This window comes from Antedon bifida, chromosome 9 (assembly GCF_963402885.1).
Source record: "Antedon bifida chromosome 9, ecAntBifi1.1, whole genome shotgun sequence".
Lineage (NCBI taxonomy): Eukaryota > Metazoa > Echinodermata > Crinoidea > Comatulida > Antedonidae > Antedon > Antedon bifida.
The window spans coordinates 3,096,548-3,114,044 of record NC_136234.1 but is presented as its reverse complement, the minus strand read 5'-3'; the positions used below and the strand labels follow the sequence as shown (position 1 = coordinate 3,114,044).

General features: G+C 33.7%; 1 protein-coding gene across 2 annotated transcripts in view; it reads right to left on the bottom strand.

Annotated features, from left to right (window-relative positions):
• The window catches only part of LOC144852533 (tubulin polyglutamylase TTLL5-like), a 71,822-nt gene that overhangs the window by 34,659 nt on the left and 19,666 nt on the right, over positions 1 to 17,497 (bottom strand). Inside the window, exons 15-24 of one of the 2 annotated variants that reach the window (XM_078710404.1) lie at positions 13,446 to 13,507; positions 13,143 to 13,231; positions 12,332 to 12,358; positions 11,256 to 11,443; positions 9,660 to 9,722; positions 9,129 to 9,206; positions 8,250 to 8,419; positions 8,002 to 8,037; positions 6,940 to 7,378; positions 1,723 to 1,843 (exon numbers count right to left, since the gene is read on the bottom strand). In XM_078710404.1, the coding sequence (XP_078566530.1) occupies positions 1,723 to 1,843; positions 6,940 to 7,378; positions 8,002 to 8,037; positions 8,250 to 8,419; positions 9,129 to 9,206; positions 9,660 to 9,722; positions 11,256 to 11,443; positions 12,332 to 12,358; positions 13,143 to 13,231; positions 13,446 to 13,507 (1,273 nt within the window). The remainder of the gene's footprint in view (positions 1 to 1,722; positions 1,844 to 6,939; positions 7,379 to 8,001; positions 8,038 to 8,249; positions 8,420 to 9,128; positions 9,207 to 9,659; positions 9,723 to 11,255; positions 11,444 to 12,331; positions 12,359 to 13,142; positions 13,232 to 13,445; positions 13,508 to 17,497) is intronic. The other variant, XM_078710405.1, reaches the window with a different exon arrangement.

Below are 17,497 nucleotides of genomic sequence, written 5' to 3'. Positions count from 1 at the left end.
TAGATAGTGTACCCTGAAATTCGCTTACTACTAGGTACATTATCTTCATGAAATTCAAATGACCATTACAGATAGACCATATATTGAACTAGTAGTTTTTTCCACTCCCTACTTATTTGGATCTTGTGGTTAAGGGGCCTGTACAACATTTATTATGGCATCATTTTTATTATTTTAGTTTAAAATAATTAATATTACAAGTACATTAATAAAAAGTCATAGAAAAAAAATTATAAATTCGAAACTGTTTTTTAAAAACATAATCAGAAGATATGGTATGAACGAGTGCTGTTTATGTTATTTTATTAGTATTTTTTTGATGATTATTTAGAAAGGGATGCTTAATGCCCAATGGTCCAAACCACAAGTTCCTATTCGCCCTGTGTTCAACAACAATGAACTCATCATGGTCAAAATTACACGAAAAAGTCAGGATGATAGAAAATTATCAGCACCTCACATTTAATCTATCATTTTGATAACTTCCTTCTCAAAATTAAACACATACTTTTTAAGAATTCCAAATTATTACTAACTATTTTCATTCATTAAAAAATGGATTTTTATAGAGAAATATACAATAATTTTCGACTGATGGATCTGTGAATATTTTAGATATTATACAAACTAATCGTTAATGTAGGTATCAACACCCACCCCCCTCTGGCCCCTACAATATTTTTCCTTTCAGAAACCCACTTCTAAAAAATGTCAATATGTTGATCTTTTCTTTGTAGATAAATAAATAAGTGAGCGCCGTTTTGGTGGCAGTTCAACACTAAGGGAAATTTAGGGGACAAGAAAGTTGTTGCTCTTTGATATAGTGTTCTAATTAAAATAATTACATATATTTAACCTTACTCTTCTAAATGATAAAGATAAATGCACTACATTATTCTATCTGTTTTGCTATTTTTTCAACTGCTATAACTCTATTTAATTTAGTAAAAATAATAATTAGTGGATATTATCTTTTACAACAGGCCTACACAGTGATCGTACTAGCACTATAAATCCACATTTACATCCCAGTATTAAACCTGAAATCACAATACTATTTCCTCCAATTGTTTATTGAACAGGCACCCTAAAAGACAACGACCTCAACAAGTACACACGTTATATAAAATATCGTCATTAACAGCATCCTGGTGCTGGTACTAGGAAACTAAGAATTGGTGCTATGTACACAATTCCACCTTTAAAACCATTGTTAATTGTGGGTCGTTAATGATATCTTGGAAATACATCAGTCGCAGATTCCCTTGCGTATTAAATGACGTCATTTTTTTATTTATCATTTTAAGGTGCTTAATTTTGTAGGTACACAAACAAAAAACTCATTTAACAATTGTAAAAATTATAAATCAATACATACCATTTGATCGTGATTTTGCGTTGAACTGTCAACTTGGCAGTACATCAGTCGCAAACTCCTTTGCGCATTATAAATGACTTTTTTTATTTATCATTTTGAGGTGCTTAATTTGAGGTACACAAATAAAAAACTTGACATTTGACAATTGTAAAAATTATAAATTAATACATACCATTTGATCGTGATTTTGCGTTGAACTGTCACCTTGGAAGTACGTCAGTAGCAAACTCCTTTGCGCATTATAAATGACTTAATTTTTTTTATTTATCATTTTGAGGTGCTTAATTTGAGGTACACAAAAACATGACATTTGACAATTGTAAAAATTATAAATTAATACATACCATTTGGTCGTCATTTTGCGTTGAACTGTCAACGCGTTCGGGTGGTCGACTTGTTTCCCGTTGTAACCTCTGTTGCACCCTGGTCAGGTATGTGGCAAATGCCTGTCTGGCCTGTAACTTGCTAGAAAATGACAAAATGAAATGAAAATTTTACTTACGTCTAGACATACTATGGTGTAGGTTTGTTACATGTGTCATGTGTATCATGTATGTATTTTTGCCTTTAAATGTACGTATTGCATTACAACGTAATTAGGCATGGTTTTTTTTTATTCAATTAAGCGGACAATAAAACAATAAAGTATAATTAAATAATTTATAATTACTGAAATAATTGTATAAAGGTCTTTTTAAAAATTAAAATATATATGCACTATTAAAGGAAGTAACAATATTCACAAATCACCACAATATATTTATGACATCAATATTATATAATGTGATACAGAGGAGAGGGCAGCAGACAGTCAGATGAAAACATAGCAGACAATATGATGATGTCATAGGTGCAGACGGTGGAAAATGAATTATTCCCTTTTTTTCATTCTAAAGGGTGATTTCACAGAGTTGAAATGATACTAAAATATTACAGTAGTAGTTGTAGAATGTTAATACTACTTTAACTTTGAAATAAACTAAAAATAGATTCATCTATTAAACCATTTTACAATACACCAAAATAATAAAGAAGTTTTAAGCCACCTCAAATATTAAAAATCACTATACATTTAACATAAATCATTTTCGAAAATGTTCTTCGGCTAATAATAAAATCCTATTAATGTCACTTTCATTTCTATTAACTCCAAAAGAAATTCAACCCATAAAATTACATGACAGCAATGATATTTACGATGACAGATATCGAAATGACGGTAATTAATTACAGATGCTTTTGCGGAAAATGTTATCAAGCATGAAAGCACTTATGTTGCTACCGCCATGAGTATCTTCTGGGATTCACCCGCAAATCTTATCTTTGACTTCAGTAAACTTTCAACTAACTTGTTCGTTACGTTACCGCACTGATTAACTTTTGATCTTAATGCCACATTTTTACAAACCGCCAACAAAAAAAATTCAACAATCTTACAATATTAAAATCTTGAATTATTCTTGAAATTATACTACATTCTGATAATTTCCGGAAAACTTGAAATTGTAGGCCAGACCAAGGACCAAACCGTTTGACTAAAAATACAATTAGTTAGACTAATAATTAATAAAGTGTGCTGTTTAGTGGTGATAGACAAAATGTTTTCTACATTTTTAAAGCAAATAGTGTATGCATAACACATTCAACTAAATTGGTTTTGAATTCGTTTCAGGGTATTTGGAGAACAAATTAAAATTTTTTTTGACATAATTAGTCAACCAAATAAAGTATATCAAATAGTCCTGTTTGTTAATAATTGTGAGATAGAAAGAGAGAGCCCAACCGTATACCACACTATGTACACATAAAACTCTCTCAACAAGTTACTCTGAGTTATATTAAACAAATATTCTTCAATGATGGTACAGAGGACTTGTCATTTGCTCATACAGACCCGTCCCAATGTCTCTCATACAATGCTATCTAAGTTAGGCTCAGTAGTGATCAAAACCCAAATCATAACTTTGCACCAATTAGAATACAAAAAGTCAAAGTATCAACAAAGTAATTGAACACCTGTCGATAAATATAAAATTCTTGGAATTAAAATACTTTATTCATTATCAAAAAGTATCCAATGTATAGCCACATCCCGTACAAACATACAAAACCAGAGAGGATAACCACATCCTGTGAGGCAGAATCAGGCCATTACTGACTTTAAAATATCATGGCATGATTTCAACTTTTGAATTAAAAAATTGTACTAAAAAGTTTGGTAATGTGTTCTTTATTTGATGTGTAATCCATGTGAATGAGGTAATTCCATAGTTTTATCAATTTATTTATTCAACTTCTCACTAAGATGTTGAATGATGGGATCAACAAGTGGTAAACACCTCTAACACGGTCCAGTCCCAATTGCACAGTGGCTGTATGTGACATTAGCTGTGTGTGTGGACTAGTGCACAGAGGTAACTCTCTATTCGAAAGATGTACTAGATTCTTTAAAGTACACATAAGCTAGATGTTTACATTCGGCCTATGGTTTATAGTCCTTATCCGAGCAGACTCGTTCTACCACCAGAACCATGGAGCGAGTGAGCCTCGAACCCTTGCCGATGTTATAGCTACGTAATTACAGTTCTAGTTCCACTCTCTTAACCGCTCTACCACTCACTTGCTCTAGCTCACTAAATCAAATGGCACTTGGTTTGGTCAGAATTCTTTATTCCAAGTACTAGTCGTGCGGACAACTACCTTTGAATTTTGTTTAGTAGAAAGATCAACATTTGTTAGAAATATTAACAAGTTTGTTTTATTAAACATCTGTATCCAAAGACATGTTTCCCTCCGAGTTGACGTTGCAATGGTTCATTGCACATCAAACTTTATAAATGTTGCATCTGTGAATAAATCTAAACTAATTGAGAATGAAATTCTGGAGTAAAATCAGAAGTTGATTAAAAATGAAATGTTGGACTCGAATAGTGCTCATACTATTTTCCTTCCAAAAGTAAGTTGTTTATAATTAATATTTTTTTCCCTTTTTGTTTTGTATGAATTGTATATGAATGTACTATCCAAAATAAAGGAAATGAATGAATGATGTTGTTTTTACTTTTAATAGACCTTAAAGACCTTACGATAAGAAAAATGGTATACACATATTTTCTTGGGAAATCCGTAAAGTCAGTTTTATTGACAATTTATTGTTCATTATTACAAAGGAGGGAAGTGAACCCAATAAATTGAGGTCTTTATCCGAGTTTCCTGAACTGGGAAATTTAATCACGACCTTTGGGAAAATATTCAAAATTTATTAAATTGTATGCAAATATGTCACTATTAGTATTACATAATGGAAATTTAATAAATTGCAATTCTTATTTCAGATAAGCCTTTAATGTTGGAGATGTCAAAATGCACTTGATATCAAAAAATGTTTTCACAATTTAAATATTACATCTCAAAATGTGCATGGTATTGTAAAACACTATTTGTGAACATTGAGACTAAAACAAGTTGTCAAGAAATCTGCATAAATGGGCGGAGCTTACAAAATGCTTGTTTAAGATAAACAGTTGAAATGCAGTTGTAGCTGAGAATAAGACTATTTATAATTGTGTCACATGTATCATATGTGATGCCATAGGCAATAAGCCTAACCTAACCCTAAATGAATACATTCATATGTTACACTGTATTGCAGAATTTGCCTATGATACTGGCCAGGTAATACCATAGTGGAATACAGTGCAGAGAATTGGGTGAATAATTATAGTATCATATCATTAGTCCAATTACACCTAAGCTTAAAAATAGACAAACTAAATAACTGATACATCAGAGACAATGTGCTGCTCTGATCTATGTAATTAATTAAAAAATAAATCAAATTAATATTCTATGATATTAAATTATTTTCCTTTGTCAATGTTATGACTCTTCAAGTTAAAATTAAATCATAATTTGCTGCATCATCATTGGTTAGCAAATCATAAAAATATAAGAAATCAATAAAGATAATCCATAAATTCATAATATTCCCAAGACAGTCATAATACTATGTTCAAGTTAAATTCAATTAATTGGCATTTATCTATTTATAACAACCTGTTTAAGTTAGTTTAGTGATGGGATAGTGATAGATGACCGGTTTTTAGTTTAATAATTTTATATTGTTTTAATCATTTTGTTTAAAGTGCCTTATAACACATGAGTACTTTTACTGTACCAGAGACACCTGTGAGGACAAATATTAGAATATAAAAAACCATAGATATCTCTTATTTTTTTCTATAACTGTGTAATTTACAGTTTTGGTATGTTGCACATTCATAGCTAGGCATAGTTACTTAGGCCCTTCTGGTGGCCAATAAGGCAGAACTAATGGATAACTGTTTCTCAGAAGAAGATACTACAGAATGGCTTACATTTTAGCCAGGCTTCAGGAACCACCTGACAATTTTATGGAACAGAGGAATTGAATTTAAGAAAAAATGCCTCTGTAAACTTTCTTTGCAATTTTATAAGACATAAGTCAGTTGTAATGCCTCTTTGTAAACTTTCTTTTGCAATTAAATTTTTTAACTGCCATAAAATTGAGTGTTAAGAGTTTCTTGATGTTTGGTTTGCTGTTGCTTATAGATACTGTACATAGATATATTTAGACAAACATAACGACCTGTTAATTTTGAAGGTGTGAGTATAAAATAACCTCTGATACAATATGTAGTAAACCATCAAGGCTCTAAAGAGCCATGCATTACAATGTGAAATCTATGTCAACCTCTGACACATATTAATCTGCTCATCCTTGCATGTAATCTCCTTTTAGACTCTGACATATTTTTTTCTCCTCGTGTAAGATTTGATTCCCAAGCGTCAATCAATTTCCCGCGGATTGTGATTTCAAATAAAATGTCACAAAGCTATTTAAATCCAGCGTTGACCACATGTAGGACGCGGCTTCCTTACGGCTGTCGGTTGACAAGCTGCGGGGGATTCCAACTTAGTTCTGTAAATCAGCACGAATGACTTGACGAATTACATACATGTTTTGTGATTCACAAGTGGAAAATATTGAGTAGAAAATTTAGAGAACTGCGTAATCAATTTAAGGACCTTACAAAAGATTTCTTATCAATATTTCTAGATTTTTTAAGATTATTATTAGAATTTTATGATAGGCTTATATACATGAAAGTAAGAATGCTTTGGTTTTACTTTCTGTTCATGTACATTAAGTTATAAAGTGATGATGGGTTTATAAGAACCAATTTTAAAATAAACAATATTGTAAATGCTTTTAAAAATGCATTGGTTTTAAAATTTGAAATTTGTTGGTCCTTTCTGCTTACAGACTATTTACAGTTTCTTGGAGGACATTTTCACCTTTGTTAATATCATATGTTCTCTAAATAGTATATGTGGATGCAAACTGATAAATAAAAAAACAATTGTGTTGTAAAACAAAAGATTTTTATAACCATTCTGTTGGGAATAAGTAGTTTAAAAGATAAAAAATAAAAAAAAAGAAAAAAAAAGAAAATATTATCTTATAAAGTTAGAAGCTAAATGAAATTCTTTGAAGAATTAGCAGTTTGTTGGAACCATACCTTAGATCACCTCCCATTCTAAGCAGTTCTGGTATATTGATCGACTCCCTTACATCTTTCTTGGTTGGCCTATGAGGTTCCTTCCTTAGTGGTTTATTCTCATCCTCTAGCTCAGGATTATGGTGAAGAGGTCGTGGTATAGGAGGTTTGGCACTTGATGTATCGCCGCCAAGCCGCTGATACTGGCCAGTACCTTGATTATGGTTTGCATCAAGTTTAGAGCTCTGGGATGTGGCTTGGCTAGCCTCACTTTGTTTGGTACTTTGGGAGGCCTGGCTGATGTTTGAGGTACTGCTTTGACTGCTGCTTCTGCCCTTCTGTACTTGCGCCCATTGAGTGTCTTCAGAGGGCTTGGTAGTCGATGTTTGTAACTTGCCTTGTTTTAGTGTTTCTCTAGTAAAAGGAGTTGAAGCAGCTGTTTTCGAAGGACTACATTCGGCTAGAAAATAAGTTTATTTTATAAGATTAAGACAAAAAACAACAAAGGACCATTGTTATAGTATAACAATTAAAAAAGCAAAATTTAGCTGAAAGAAATAATAGCCAAGTTGTTAATAAACTACAGTACCACCAAACTTGGTAAGTACACAACAGAGGTATTAGTTGATAAAGTAAAACAAAAGAAATAAAGAAGGACACCAAATGTTGCCTTCTCAGAGGACAAAAAAAGAAACCAGATGTTGCCTTGTTGGAGGAAAAAAAGACACCAAAGGTTGCCTCTTTGAAGAATAAAAAAAGACACCAAAGGTTGCCTTTTGGAGAATAAAAAAAGACACCAAAGGTTGCTTTTTGGAGAATTAATAAACACACTTGATGGTTGCCACTTTGGAGGACAAGGTTGCCTCTTTGGAGGATAAAAAAAGAACCAAAAAGTTGCCTTCTTTCAGAAAAAAAAACATCAAAGCTTGCCTATTTGGAGGATAAAAACAGACAAAAGTCACAAATAACAAATTTTTAGACAAATATCTTGTTAATATAGTTGTGAGGCGCATTATGCAAATCGAGAGTATAGTAAGGATGTTAGTAAAAATTGAGTTAACAACTAATTTACAGCCTTTGTACCTGCAGTGGCTGGGCGTACTTGTTTCTTTGCTTTCACTAAGTAAAGGAAAAACATATCAAGTAATGGCTTAAACATTTCAGACTATTTTAAAACTATTTTCACTATCAAAGAGAAATGTATAGGTAGGTACCAATAAATAATATGGCAAGGTCCTGGTTTAAAAATGTGTGTGTTTCATCATATTGTGTTTTTTTGTGAAGCAATTGTTTTTCAAATGAAACATTTTCAGGAATAAACCATAACTTACTACCTGAGGTTTGTGTTGAGGTGTTTGATGAAAATCTTGAGCGAACCTTTTGGCGGAGTTTGCGTCGATCTTCAGAATTATCACCCGGTTTAAGTTTACGGAGAATCTGCGCAAAATGCTCATCAAGTTCACATTGTGCCATTTCGTGAAGAACGTGATGAGACGTTTTTCTGGAAATAGAATTTTGAATTTTTATCTACTTGTTTGTGAAATTTATTTGAATCTCTATAAATACAAAAATAAAATAACTACAGTATAAGTTTACAGTAAGCACATTGAAAAATTTGTAAATATGTTTTGAAAATAAAACATCGACGTGACAACTTAAATTTCTTTTGAAAATATTCTGTTATTTAACAATTGTGAGAATACACTAAAGTGTTGAGATGTTGTGCTGTATATAGATAACACATGCTCAGGGCCTTGTATTTTGAAAATTATAGGTGTGCTACAAATTGCACTCCGCCATACATTCAGGGATGCTGTAGGTGTGCTGTTTGTATTGTGGTGTGTAGAAGTTATAGGGTTTTGTAAATCGCACTCCTCAAGGGCAGTTTAGGAGTGTGTTAGGTGAGTGATCGCACTCGCTCGCCTTAAAAGACAAGGCCTGCGTACTGAAGAAAAAGAATAGATAAACTTGTGTTTAAAAAGTTATAGCACATCAAAAAAACCTTATGAACGCAACTGAATAAGCAGATGCAATTAAAGTTTTGTGATGAAAGAGAGATTGTGATCCGTAATCTGAACATCAGATTAGAAGAAGCTTTTCTGATGTGAAAACTGAATCAGGAATAGTGACAGATTATTTTCCACCAAGTAGCACCTCTTGAAAGCATTTAATAATCATCCAGGATATTTTCCCCTAATATATAAACTCACTTTATAGGCACACTTGTAGGTCTTGCTCCCAGGTCCAGAGTAGAGCGTGCTCTGTGTAATTCAGTGTTGTTAGCCGCACTACACCAATAGCAGTGAATAGTGATGGAATAAGTAATGACAATTATTACACAGTAATATAATAGACAAAGCATGAACATACCACACATTTGATGAGAAAGATCTAGGCTTATAACTTTTTACATGTATTAATAGGTGCTTCAGTTCAGTGCATTTCTTTATTTCAGGTTAGTTGGTAGGTTATTAATTAGTGGTCATAATCAGATTTAAGCTCTGTCCACTTATTTATCAAATTTTATGTAACAAAAAAACGTGATGTGCACATATAGACATGATGATGTCATATCACTACCATATATGGCACATCACGTTTTTTTGTCACATAAAGTTTGATAGTGTAGACAGAGCTTTATGGAATAAAAGAGAATGTTCAATATGTATTGTGCTTTGATGAATGGTGTAATGAAAGTATTTTTAACCACACTGCAATATCACATCAACCTTTGAACTCACCTTTCTCCATACAACTTCCGATGAATCATTTCATTGTTGGTAGTTCTGGATTCAAGAAGATTTCTATAAAAAAAAACTTATTACATTTAGATATTTAAACACAAAAAGTTGGCATGGCTGAAGAGGTATGGTTGAGTTGGTAATGTGGACTGTATGAGATATGCATGGCAAATGTACGCATAGTTGGAGAAGGAACATAGCTCCATGGTTGGAGTTGATTTCTGGAATTTCATTGGTTACCATGAGAGTCTATTAAAGTTATATCTGCCACCCAATACTTATTTTGTGAATTCTCATAAAAGATAAACAATTATACGAAATGAAAACCTTTACTCTGTGTACTTAAATGTTGCCTAAAAGATTTGAGGCTGTTTATTACGAAACTTTAATCATTTGAAATATTGCATGTTGTAACTGCTGAGCTTAACGCGCTCCTTCCTTGGTCTAATTTCCTTCTTTATTGCCCAAGATTTGACATGTTTTCTAACATCAACTGTCAATGCGGTGACATGCATACATTATGCGCAATCCTGAGGGAAATTTGAATAACGATCAAAAACATTAAGCACATTACACTTTCACGTAACAGCGAGGATTACCCAATTTGTAAGTCAAATTGCAAAAACGTGATCAATTTAAAGGAAAATTAAACCCTATTTTCTATGCACTTTTTACAAGATGATGTAAACCTATTTGTAGGGTTATATAACCTATTGTATTGTATCGGAATGTAAGCTGGTACTTGAAACGACACTTGAAAAAAATGCGGTCAAGTTTTGGGTGTAGTCTGATACCACTACAGAATGTGTTGCCTGTCAATGTTAGTCATGAAATGGACTATATAATGAAGGGCGATTTATATCAAAAGGGTAGGGTGTTGCCCATATCAGAATGTAGGTCAGATGTGAGGTAAATGTTATAATGTTTAAATACAGTATTAACACACCTATAAAGTTTCCCCCTAATAATAGTGTCTCCTGAACAATGTTAAATAACATTCTTTGTTCATTTCACAGGAATATATTCCCTTTAATAATAATACGGATGTGCTCTGAAACGGGTGTCCTAAAAGAGGGATTCTCCTGTAGTTTACTCCGATGCCTTAAATGGTTAATTCCATAGTTTAATGTCACACGGAACCCCTACCAAGAAGTTCATTTTAATCTCCTAGTACTTTGAACCATCTGCTTCCTTCACGTTTTTTCGCCCTTTTTCGTACAGAGGTATTTGGAAGATGGAAACATGAATACGCATGCGTATAAAATGACACTTTCAATTCGCGCGAACAAATTCGCCTAGTGGAAAATCGGTTTTAATGATGAGAACAGAATGAATCTGGTTGTCCTGGCAATGGTATTCCTTAACAATGCGCGTCCTCTGTTTATCCTTTTATGGTCTATTCGTCTATACACACTTTTATTTATTTATTATCCTAATGTAACTAGTTTTTTGTGGGCTTCCTATCACAAGCCCCTTGGGGTTTCCTGAAGGTTCCTTAATTTCATCTTATTTAAATTTGTTTTACTCTATTTTGTTCTGTGTTTTGCTTTTGATGAGATGATTGATTGATTTGGTTTGGTTTGATTTGATAATTACCCATATCTCTCATATGTGGTGGGTGTGGGAAATATTCTTAGCCATCCGCCACGCCTAGTAAACTCCTCCTTCGTCTCCAGTAAGATACGCCTCTCCTCACCCGTAAGTTCTTTACCCTTTGCACCTGAGACTGGTCGTTTACCCTGATTTTTAGCACTCATGTTTCCTGCAGATTGAGGGCGTTGTCTCTGTGTGAAATTAAAAGAAAAATTAATTAATTAACCACATAAAAATCTACTGCACTGTATTTTCTGTTTCCACCTGTGGTTTCAAAATTATCTCTTGCTATGGATATTAGATGGAAATAAATGAACAAAAAATAATCCAACAAAAAATTGAAACAAAAAAAACAACAATGGTACATGAATAAACTAAAGAAACATAAATCAACAAGAACTAATATTAAACTTAAATTTAAACTTAATTTATTAAACAATACAATACATAGAATATATCAATAAACAGTATATTTATAGAAAATATATTGTTTGAAGGTTTGCAAGGCGAAATCAATATGTTCATATAAAGTTTGCGTATATAGTTCGGAAAAGAATTACTGTTGAAACTGTCATTTAAAAACATCAAATAAATCCAAATTACATTTATAGAATTTCTAATTTAATTACATAATTCTGAAAGTTTAAAAATAAAGTGGGCTGAAAGAGGATGGGTTGGAAAACGACCTCGATTTGATCTGCACGCTACAGAAAGTGAAAGTAACAACAATCTTATAGTGTTGAAGTATGGTGAAGTATGTCCACATTACCATGGAAACTTTTAAACAATTCACGAGGGCAGCAAACAACATATGGGTGTATTTGTTTATTTCTACTTGATACTGAGTAACCTCTTGAGTAAAGAACTTTTCTCCCAGAGAGTATACAGGACAATGATCCACCCACCAGGAGAACATCCCCTACTCCTTTCGAATAGTGTACCAAGTTTTTTTTATTACGCACACAAGCAATTTATATACACGGGCCCCACAGATTTACCGTGCCTTATTCCTCCTGGACTACAGCAGTATTAAATCAAGCCCTCAAATGTATGTAGTACTATATCGAACCAGAACTTACCCCTAACTCAGCACCAACTCGTATCCTCTACTCAAACAACACAATTGGGATGAAGGTACACAAACAATACAATAAAAGATAAACAAAAAAAACAAAACAAAGGTAAAACATGCAATGAAATACAAAATAGATATATGAAATATTTAAAAACATGATTGATAGATGTAGTTACAGAATAATAATTATAAACAAAATAAACAACTTCATAAAAACGAAAAGAACAAACTAATACAATTAAACATTAACATATACATGAGTATTAAAATAAGAAATAAAAATGTCCAAAAAAATGGATTGAAAATACATAATTTGAATTTAAATGATGAAGCATTAGTCAGGTGATTTGGTTTTATGAAGATTTTGTTGTGGGTTTTGGAAATGCTCTTAGACAGCCCCCATGTCTAATAGCTTTGCGGAATACACAACCTCTTCCTTACTCAACAAATTATCCTACACACATCACAATGTGAAATGCTCACAGTTAATTCAGACACACCCCCAGCTACATCCTACTAAACTCCTCCGACACATCCCACACAAACACCCCCTCATATAACCTCACCAAGAAACACAGACAAACCTCAGACACCCAACATACATAGACACCCCTGGCACCCATCTATAGGCTATATTAAGTTCTAAGCCCTGTCCTGTTGCTTTAGCACACCACCGGTACACACACTATAATGTTACTGAGAATGCTAAGTCCATCTTTACCGGTTGCTTTATAGCACAACATTGGTATACATACATATTTCAAACCACTGGCCCATTTACTATATATCATTGAGAATGCTAAGCCCATGTTTACCTGTTGTTTTAGCACACTACTGGCAGCTAATTCTTGGTTACGTTTACTTTGTTGTATCTTTCTTGTCATTGGATCGTGGGCTACAAAACCTGAAAAAATGTATGTATAGATTAAACTCAAATGAATAGAACCAAACTAACTGTAAAATGTGTAAACTCGGTCTACACTATCAAACATTATGTGACAAAAAAATGTTGCCATATATGGACATGCTGATGTCATATCAGTACCGAATTTAAGCACATCACTACCATATTTGGGCACATTTTTGATAGATACTGTGGCATAAGAAAAAGAACCAACCTGTTAGAGAGAACAAATCTGACATCAGATTCGACTTGATTTTGAGATCCAATGGAGCATCACTATAAAAGATAAATATATTTTCATAATAAACAAAAATCCTGTAACATCATAGGCTCTGACACTGGTGACATAACAGAGCAAAGGAAAGGCATTTTACCATATTCAATTAACCTGTACCTGATTTAATAACAAGAAAAGCCACTGTCTACACTATCAAACTAGTTTGACAAAAAATATGTGCTGTGCCCAAATATGGTAGTGATATGAATTCATCATGTCCATATATGGACATATCACATTTTTTTGTTACATATAAAGTTTGATAGTGTAGACAGAGCTTTAGATTAAAGTAATCAGGATAAACTGCTAAATACCAATTGGTAGATCATAATATATAAAATGAAAAGAAAAAAAATCATTAGAAATGATTTGTTTTGTTTGTTTTTTTTGCCGGTTTTCAAATTAAACTTATTTTTGCTTAATACATGATTTCAATCAATGCAAAATATAAAAAATAATAAACGATTAAAAATTTCTAGTAAATATTAAGCCGGAAGTTTGTTAATTAATATCAGGAATAATTGTCATATAAAATAATTCTCTATAGATCTAATATGTGGGTAAGATAACACTGCTAATATAAGAAAGGAAACATTCAATTAACGTCAACAGGATATGTTGTTAAACAACTAAATTAATCATTTTGAATTATAATATTATGCTTTTACTGATCAAATACAGTAGAGCACCTATTATAGGGACACTTTCAGGACCGACAAAGTGTCCTCTTAATAGGGGTGTCCCCTGAATAGAGGTTGGACGTACTGCAGTGTTACAACCATTAACTGTCCTCATTCTTTTAACATGAATGTTTTTAATAGGGATATCACATGAATAGGAGTGTACCAACACACTTTTAGGACCCAAAAAAGTGTCCTCTTAATAGGGCTGTCCCCTGAATAGAGGTTGGTTGTAGTGTTACAACCATTAACTGTCCTCATTCTTTTAACATGAATGTTTTTAATAGGGATATCACATGAATAGGAGTGTACCAACACACTTTTAGGACCCAAAAAAGTGTCCTCTTAATAGGGCTGTCCCCTGAATAGAGGTTGGTTGTAGTGTTACAACCATTAACTGTCCTCATTCTTTTAACATGAATGTTTTTAATAGGGATATCACATGAATAGGAGTGTACCAACACACTTTTAGGACCCAAAAAAGTGTCCTCTTAATAGGGGTGTCACCTGAATAGGGGTTGGACGTACTGCAGTGTTACAACCATTAACTGTCCTCATTCTTTTAACATGAATGTTTTTAATAGGGATATCACATGAATAGGAGTGTACCAACACACTTTTAGGACCCAAAAAAGTGTCCTCTTAATAGGGGTGTCACCTGAATAGGGGTTGGACGTACTGCAGTGTTACAACCATTTACTGTCCCTCATTCATTTAACATGAATGTTTTTAATAGGGATATCACATGAATAGGAGTGTACCAACACACTTTTAGGACCCAAAAAAGTGTCCTCTTAATAGGGCTGTCCCCTGAATAGAGGTTGGTTGTAGTGTTACAACCATTAACTGTCCTCATTCTTTTAACATGAATGTTTTTAATAGGGATATCACATGAATAGGAGTGTACCAACACACTTTTAGGACCCAAAAAAGTGTCCTCTTAATAGGGGTGTCACCTGAATAGGGGTTGGACGTACTGCAGTGTTACAACCATTAACTGTCCTCATTCTTTTAACATGAATGTTTTTAATAGGGATATCACATGAATAGGAGTGTACCAACACACTTTTAGGACCCAAAAAAGTGTCCTCTTAATAGGGGTGTCACCTGAATAGGGGTTGGACGTACTGCAGTGTTACAACCATTTACTGTCCCTCATTCATTTAACATGAATGTTTTTAATAGGGATATCACATGAATAGGAGTGTACCAACACACTTTTAGGACCCAAAAAAGTGTCCTCTTAATAGGGGTGTCACCTGAATAGGGGTTGGACGTACTGCAGTGTTACAACCATTAACTGTCCTCATTCTTTTAACATGAATGTTTTTAATAGGGATATCACATGAATAGGAGTGTACCAACACACTTTTAGGACCCAAAAAAGTGTCCTCTTAATAGGGCTGTCCCCTGAATAGAGGTTGGACGTACTGCAGTGTTACAACCATTAACTGTCCTCATTCTTTTAACATGAATGTTTTTAATAGGGATATCACATGAATAGGAGTGTACCAACACACTTTTAGGACCCAAAAAAGTGTCCTCTTAATAGGGCTGTCCCCTGAATAGAGGTTGGTTGTAGTGTTACAACCATTAACTGTCCTCATTCTTTTAACATGAATGTTTTTAATAGGGATATCACATGAATAGGAGTGTACCAACACACTTTTAGGACCCAAAAAAGTGTCCTCTTAATAGGGCTGTCCCCTGAATAGAGGTTGGTTGTAGTGTTACAACCATTAACTGTCCTCATTCTTTTAACATGAATGTTTTTAATAGGGATATCACATGAATAGGAGTGTACCAACACACTTTTAGGACCCAAAAAAGTGTCCTCTTAATAGGGGTGTCACCTGAATAGGGGTTGGACGTACTGCAGTGTTACAACCATTAACTGTCCTCATTCTTTTAACATGAATGTTTTTAATAGGGATATCACATGAATAGGAGTGTACCAACACACTTTTAGGACCCAAAAAAGTGTCCTCTTAATAGGGGTGTCACCTGAATAGGGGTTGGACGTACTGCAGTGTTACAACCATTTACTGTCCCTCATTCATTTAACATGAATGTTTTTAATAGGGATATCACATGAATAGGAGTGTACCAACACACTTTTAGGACCCAAAAAAGTGTCCTCTTAATAGGGCTGTCCCCTGAATAGAGGTTGGTTGTAGTGTTACAACCATTAACTGTCCTCATTCTTTTAACATGAATGTTTTTAATAGGGATATCACATGAATAGGAGTGTACCAACACACTTTTAGGACCCAAAAAAGTGTCCTCTTAATAGGGGTGTCACCTGAATAGGGGTTGGACGTACTGCAGTGTTACAACCATTAACTGTCCTCATTCTTTTAACATGAATGTTTTTAATAGGGATATCACATGAATAGGAGTGTACCAACACACTTTTAGGACCCAAAAAAGTGTCCTCTTAATAGGGGTGTCACCTGAATAGGGGTTGGACGTACTGCAGTGTTACAACCATTTACTGTCCCTCATTCATTTAACATGAATGTTTTTAATAGGGATATCACATGAATAGGAGTGTACCAACACACTTTTAGGACCCAAAAAAGTGTCCTCTTAATAGGGGTGTCACCTGAATAGGGGTTGGACGTACTGCAGTGTTACAACCATTAACTGTCCTCATTCTTTTAACATGAATGTTTTTAATAGGGATATCACATGAATAGGAGTGTACCAACACACTTTTAGGACCCAAAAAAGTGTCCTCTTAATAGGGGTGTCACCTGAATAGGGGTTGGACGTACTGCAGTGTTACAACCATTTACTGTCCCTCATTCATTTAACAGGAATGTTTTTAATAGGGATATCACATGAATAGGAGTGTACCAACACACTTTTAGGACCCAAAAAAGTGTCCTCTTAATAGGGGTGTCACCTGAATAGGGGTTGGACGTACTGCAGTGTTACAACCATTAACTGTCCTCATTCTTTTAACATGAATGTTTTTAATAGGGATATCACATGAATAGGAGTGTACCAACACACTTTTAGGACCCAAAAAAGTGTCCTCTTAATAGGGCTGTCCCCTGAATAGAGGTTGGTTGTAGTGTTACAACCATTAACTGTCCTCATTCTTTTAACATGAATGTTTTTAATAGGGATATCACATGAATAGGAGTGTACCAACACACTTTTAGGACCCAAAAAAGTGTCCTCTTAATAGGGCTGTCCCCTGAATAGAGGTTGGTTGTAGTGTTACAACCATTAACTGTCCTCATTCTTTTAACATGAATGTTTTTAATAGGGATATCACATGAATAGGAGTGTACCAACACA